General features: G+C 34.5%; 1 protein-coding gene across 1 annotated transcript; it reads left to right on the top strand.

Moving 5' to 3' along the window:
* The first annotated feature begins 3,555 nt into the window (after positions 1-3,555).
* Positions 3,556-5,022, top strand: LOC129944762 (uncharacterized). Its single transcript, XM_056054427.1, has one exon. It carries the CDS (start codon positions 3,556-3,558, stop codon positions 5,020-5,022), a length of 1,467 nt encoding a protein of 488 aa, XP_055910402.1.
* The last annotated feature ends 2,086 nt before the right edge of the window (positions 5,023-7,108 follow it).

Below are 7,108 nucleotides of genomic sequence, written 5' to 3'. Positions count from 1 at the left end.
TAAAGACAAATTTTTATTTCGTCTCTCCGTATAAAAGCTGATTTTTTTGAAATCCGTTCTTTCAAATTCATGCATCGACCCCTTAACAAAAAATTTCCTCACCTGTCAAAAAATACATAGTTGACCAGCAAAGTTCGTGTCTATTGGTAAGTATCAATAATTCACCTAACATTTTCATTATTATAAAGAATCTTTTCAACTCCTGTCACTTTTCTAAAGACTTTAGCAGAATTTTCTTTTTAGCACAACTTCCATTGTATTGTTTGTCAAATGAAGTGACGTTCACGTAAACAAAGACGTTGGAATTTTTATTATTTTTATCATGTTCATGCTAAAGTAAAAGGTCAGCATCGTCTGGAATGCAGCAACCTGTTGAAGATTTTTATAGTCTTCCGTTGAAGGTACAAAAGTAGGTGAGAAATATATGTATGTACGTATATTTTAAAACTATGAGGGTGGATATAACTTACATACCTATATAACCTTTAGTATATCTAATCTACTACCTTTTTATATAACCCTGGATGACAAAGTAGATAAGTGTGGTATATTGTATAAGTGACGTTTTATAAGGGTGAAGATATTCCATAAAATACCTTGCTTTTGTAAGCTTTTGACATAAATGAACTTTAAATTCATTGTCTTATCACTGAAGTAGTACACTTAGCGTTGATGGCTTGGTCGTGTTCATGTTCAAGTTTTAAGGTTAGAAGAAGGTGGGATTGAGCATTATTTTTTGTTAATGTATTTTTTATATTTTCCCGATTTTTCGAATTGAATGTTTTGATATGTATAAACTTTTCAATGTCCATAGAATCTAAATCAAAGGTCTTAAGAGATATCGCACGTTTTGACTTCAAAATTATTTAACTTTACATACAGGTCCAACAGCGGGATATGGAAGATGTGAAAGTGGCGTCTAGTTAAGCAGGGGAAACCGTATTTTTATAAGTATGGGTAATATCGACATGTCCCAAATATGCCATTTCAGTAAGCATTGAGTCGTTTTCGATTGCGTGTGTGTTTAATTACAACACGTTCGTTCAAACAGGCCGTTCAGTCATTGAAACGCAGAGACGATTCCAAAATCATTTAAATATTGGCCACCACGTTGTGTTCCAAAGTTTGATACGATTATAAAGTGGGTGTATAGCAATAGGTCTTTAAGACCTGGAACTACACGAGAGGGTGATCGGAAGGCAATGCCTCTAAAAAATATTGAAAAAGTGCTTCAAGCAAATTTTCGGTTTTAAAAGTATAAGGCTGGAATTCAACTTCTGCCAAACTAAGTTGCCAAAACATTTTTTTTTCAGTTGAAAGTCTGACATTTCCGAAAATGGATCGCTTAACTATTGCACAAAGCTTACAAAATTGTTATAAAAAAAATTGGGTGGCGCAGCAGTCAAAAAAGTTTGAACCCAAGACCCGTTGCATGACAGTCCAACGCACTTTTTTTTTGTTTTAAATTCATTTTTATTTATTCAGTCTTAAACTTATCTTAAAGCTAGACAAAAATTCATAAAAATATCCTAAATAACCATAACTTACAACTAACTTAATTGTCCCATACGGACACTCTAAGTTAAACTATAACACTTAACACTAATGCCTTACGGCACTAAGATCTATTTTACTTTACTTTAAATTTGATTTATATTTAAAATTTACTCGTATATATAAAATTTGAAAAAAAACCTTAAACTATAAAACAAGTATGTAAGCCGGCCAAGGCTTAAAACCCCATCCCGACTATCCACTATCGAGTGCCGATTGAAGCCAAAAAAACTGGTTTTCCTTCTTCACCCTATCAGTTCGGCCACGTTCGGACACAGCCCTACTAAACCGAAGGAGCTCTACTCCGCCTTCTGCCCTGACATGCCGTCCCGATTGTACAGGAGTCGCCTATCCACAGTTCTTCGTCTGACGTAGTAGATTAGCGGTACTGCCAATCTTTCCTGTATCAGACCGCATCTATCTAACAAGAGGAATACCTCTGGTGGAATGAAGCCGCTCAAGCGCGCACTTTCAAAATACTCGTCGTTCGGATAGAACGCCTTGAAAATTAAATTGTTGGTCGAAGACATAGCTCTTGCAATATGACCTCGAACGAGTTTTATCACGAAATTGTCAATTCTGTTGATTCGAGCCCCGTTGTATAGGACTCCAATAGTGAGAATAAAAATATAAGAACTTCAGGTATTTATAAACCTAAAAAACCAAGTTTTTAGTGTGGAAAATTGAAAATGCAATAGAATTCTCAAAGTGAAACGTCAATAGAATAAAGAATAAAGCTTTCACTATACAAAATAAACATAAATATTGATAGATTACAAAACTTATCATATTATCCCCAGAAATATATAACGATATTTATTCAACCAATAAAACCACTAGCGACACCTCCATTTCAGTTTGGCCATAAATAAGCAAAGACACGAACCGCTAACACAAATAAAAATAAATATAAGGAAATATTAACGTTCATTAATAGTTCACATAATTTTCTTTTGAACTTGAACTGTATTAGATACAAAAATGTCTGCGCCGGAAAGCAACACTCCAAAAGACGAAGTAAGCAATTCTGAGCTTAAGGACATGATAGCTCTCATCTCTAGAAGTGTCGAAGATTCAAAGAAAGATATAAGATCTGAAATTAAAGAAGTGGGAACTAACGTCGCTGAAGTTGGATCAAAGATTGATAAAATTAATGAAAAAGTTTACGAAATAGAAGAAAAAGTTAGTAAACACGAAGAAAAAATTAGTATTTTAGAATGCCAACTACGAAGAAAGAACGTTATTCTTCTCAATTTTGAAGAAATTGAAAAATCAACAACTGAACTCGAGCAAATAGTGTTACAAATTTTAAGTGAAGTCTTCAAAATTGAAGTTTCATTGAAAGATCTTGACTTTGTCTATCGTCTTGGAGTTCAAAACAAAAATAAAACTCGACCTATCAAAATTGGATTCTTGGCATATAGAACAAAATGCCTGATCATGGATGATAAAATAAAACTAAAAGCATATAACACAAAAAATAATACAAACTTAATTCTTTATGATGACTTACCGAAAGATGTATTAGAAAAGCGGAAAAATTTACTTGAAAAAGCGAATACCTTAAGAAACATGAATGGCAACGCAGAAGTAAAAGTCAAAAACAACAGGCTGATTGTCGATGGTAAAACATTAACAGCAGAAGAAATTATCAATATAAAGACTCACCCTAAGCAAAACAAAAGAAAGCTTTCTGATGATGACTTTGAAAAAGATTCAGATATAGCGAGGAGCTCGTCCAAAAAGAACAGTAGACCACAAACAAAAAATAAAACTTTCTCATCGTCATCACCATCGTCGTCATCATCCCCCCTGATGAAATATGTCCTCAAGAAAACCGTCACTATGGGTAAAAGTGCCGACGCTAAAAATGGCAACCAATTTGCTGTAGATAACTTCGAAAAAACAACAAATCAATAACAACTAACGAACAATCCACCACAACAAATGCTAAAAGTCAACCCCAGCGAGTCAATTATTAATAACGAAGACAATTTTATAATGGATAAACTGAAGAATAAACCTCCAACCCGGTCGGCCACCGTGGAGGATTTCGGCCAACACCCCCCCTTTTATAAATTTGCGGAAAGCATCTCACTAAACAAAAAACATACAAACAAAAAATACTATACTAATAAAAGCAATACAGGTACGAAACCCTTATACGTAGCAACTCTAAACACACTAACTCTCCAATCAAAAGAAAAATTTGTTGAACTAGAAAACGCGCTTAATAAGATACACTGGGATATAATCGGTTTAGCAGAAGTAAGACGACAAGGCGAAAGCATACAAGAACTCAACAACGGAAATATATTTGCTTACTTCGGAACTAAACAAGGCCTTTATGGCGTCGGTTTCCTTATAAACAAAGAGTTAAAAAAGAATATTCAAGAAATTAAAGGATTTAACGATAGGATAATAGGAATGAAAGTCAAAGTAGAGAATTGTAACATATCCATCATACAAGTCTATGCACCAACTGAGAAAGCAACTGATGACGAGATGAATCGCTTTTACAAGACACTGGAAATAGCAACAGCACACTTTAAAACAGAGATTTCACTGATAATCGGTGATTTCAATGCTAAATTAGGTTTCAGGAAAAATGGCGAAGAAACCATTATGGGAGAATATGGCTACGGTAATCGAAATGAAAGAGGTAGTCGTCTTATCCAATATATTTGGCAACAAAAACTTATAGTTGGAAACTCGTTATTTAAAAAGAAACCGCAAAATCAATGGACCTGGAATTCACCAGGCCAAAAGTACAAAAACCAAATAGATTTTAATCTTTGCAATAAAAGATCAATCCTTAAAGATGTGTCCGTACTTAATAACTTTCAATTCGAATCAGATCATCGGATAGTACGCGCGGAGTTGTTAATCAACCATAAAACTAGGCAACTACATAAAACTACAAGAAAAGTATTAACAAAATCGATAAATACAGATATAATCAAAAGTTATAATGCTGATCTTCAACAACGATATAACATCATATCAAGGTTAAATGAACCTACTCAAATAGCATATAACAAAATGGAAAAAACTATAAAAGAATCTGCAGACAGGTACATTCTCACTGCTGTATCTCAAAAACAGCAAAAACTATCGAGTGAAACTTTAAATATGATAGCACTACGTGATAGTATTAGAAAAAAGACTAATCTAAATGCCCAAGAAAAACAAGATTTGAAAAATATAAGGAAGAACATCAAAAAACGTTGTCAAGAAGACATCCAAAAATTCAATGACAACCTCTTAAAGACAGTAATCGAAGAAACGAGATCAATAAAAAAGGCAAAGTGTGCAATCCAAGATTATAAAGAGTGGATAACAGCAATGGCGGATAATAATAAAAGAATTCACGAAAGGAAGAATATTAACCAAATAGCTACAAACTTCTACATTGATCTATACAAAACACGCATAGCAGACACTGATGATATATTTCTAGAGCGATAAAACCAGGAAGAAGACTTTCCACTATTTCTTAAAAGTGAAATAGAGCGAGCAATAATAAGTTTAAAGAATGAAAAAAGCAAAGGAAACGATGGGATATTAGCTGAATACCTAAAGTTCGGCAACTTTTCACTGGCCAACTGGTTGACTACTATTTTCAATCAGGTTTTGGTCACCGAGGAAGTCCCAGAACAATGGACGAAATCGGAAATAATTCTCATACATAAAAAAGGGAACAGGGACGATATCAACAATTATCGCCCGATAAGCATAATATCATCGATATACAAGGTTTTTGCGAAGTGTTTATTTGAGAGAATGAAAACCACTCTTAATTTAAATCAACCTTTTGAACAAGCCGGTTTCAGATCAGGTTTTTCAACAATAGACCATCTACAAACCGTTAATCAAATAATAGAAAAATGCAAAGAGTATAACATCACAATATACTTTGCCTTCATCGATTTTGCAAAAGCGTTTGACACAGTAGAGCAAAGATTTATTTGGAAGGCGCTTCTCAATCAAGGTGTAGACGAAAAAATAGTTCGAATCCTAAAGAAAATGTATGACAGGAGCACATCCCACATAAAAACGGAATGCATCGGATCAGATTTTAAAATATCGCGAGGTGTTAGGCAAGGAGATCCAATTTCACCAGCACTGTTTTCCGCAGCCTTAGAAGGAGTATTTAGAAAGCTAGACTGGGAAGACAAAGGATTGAAGATAAATGGCAAATGTCTCTCAAACCTCCGATTTGCCGATGACATTATAATTATCGCAAACAGCAGTGAAGAACTTCAAACGATGCTAAACGAACTATGCTCGGAATGCGAAAATATTGGGTTGTCAACAAATCAACAGAAAACTAAAATTATGACAAATGGTGCTTATGATCCAGTTAGTTGTAATAACAATATACTAGAATACGTTGAAGACTACGCATACCTTGGTCAGATTATCTCATTCAAAGATAAAGAAAAAAAAGGATATAGAGCAGCGAATGACGAACGCTTGGAGGCAGTTCTGGAACGTTAAGCATCTTCTTACATTGAATATTTCTAATAAAACAAGGAAATATGTGTTTGACTCAACAGTTCTTCCAGTCCTCACCTATGGGTGCCAAACTTGGCAAGTCACGAAAAACACTGAAATGAAACTCCAATCATGTCAGAGAGCAATGGAGAGAGCTATTTTGAGCGTTCATATTGCCCAGCAAATTAACCATCAGAATATAAGAAGTCAAACTAATTTTGAAGACGTTAGACACAGGCTTAAGAAACTCAAATGGGAATGGGCAGGACATGTAATACGTACACCTGATAATCGATGGACAAAATTAGTAACCGAATGGATACCCTTAGAAAGCAAAAGAAGCGTAGGTGGACAACATAAACGCTGGAAGGATGACATCCGAAAAATATGCCCACTTTATTGGAGAGAAGCACTAGATAGAAGAAGATGGAGAAGTCTGGGGGAGGCTTATGCTCAGATAACCTAAAATTATACCTCTCTTTTCAAATTATGTATATATTTAAATTAGTTTTAAACCTTCATTAAATTATTTCTTTCTTGTAATTTAATTAATTTTACGTACACATACTTGTTTAAATGTAATGTAAATATATTCAATCAAATGGTAATTATAAAATTATTGTAAATTTTAAAGTATTAATGAGTGAATAAAGCTTGGAATAATAATAATAATAATAATAATGTATAGGACTTCGTTAGAATAGTAATGCACATAAGAAGATTCGGCTGTTCGAAATAAACCGGTACAGCGTCGTAAACACTGCCGCTCGAACACTCGAAACTTCTCCATCTGAGAAGGGGCAACGTTGAACCACACAGGACAACCATAAACGATCATTGGCCGTATGAGGGCCATGTAGCAAATTACCTTCACTCTGGGGTCAAGCCCACTGCTAAAAAACAGCCGTTTCGTCAGAGCAAAGGCTCCTCTGGCCCTGGTCAGAGCAGCATTTATATGTCTGTCGAAATATAAATACTGATCTAACCAGATACCGAGGTATTTCACTTTACATTTTCTGGCAAATGGCTGCCTGTGAAGATCAACCATGATGATCAC

The sequence above is a fragment of the Eupeodes corollae genome, chromosome 2, assembly GCF_945859685.1.
Source record: "Eupeodes corollae chromosome 2, idEupCoro1.1, whole genome shotgun sequence".
NCBI lineage: Eukaryota > Metazoa > Arthropoda > Insecta > Diptera > Syrphidae > Eupeodes > Eupeodes corollae.
This window is presented reverse-complemented; position numbering and strand designations above follow the sequence as displayed.

What these genes read in the sequence shown, in the direction of transcription:
- LOC129944762 (XM_056054427.1), top strand. Translation starts at nt 3,556, where the DNA reads ATGGATAAACTGAAGAATAAACCTCCAACCCGGTCGGCCACCGTGGAG.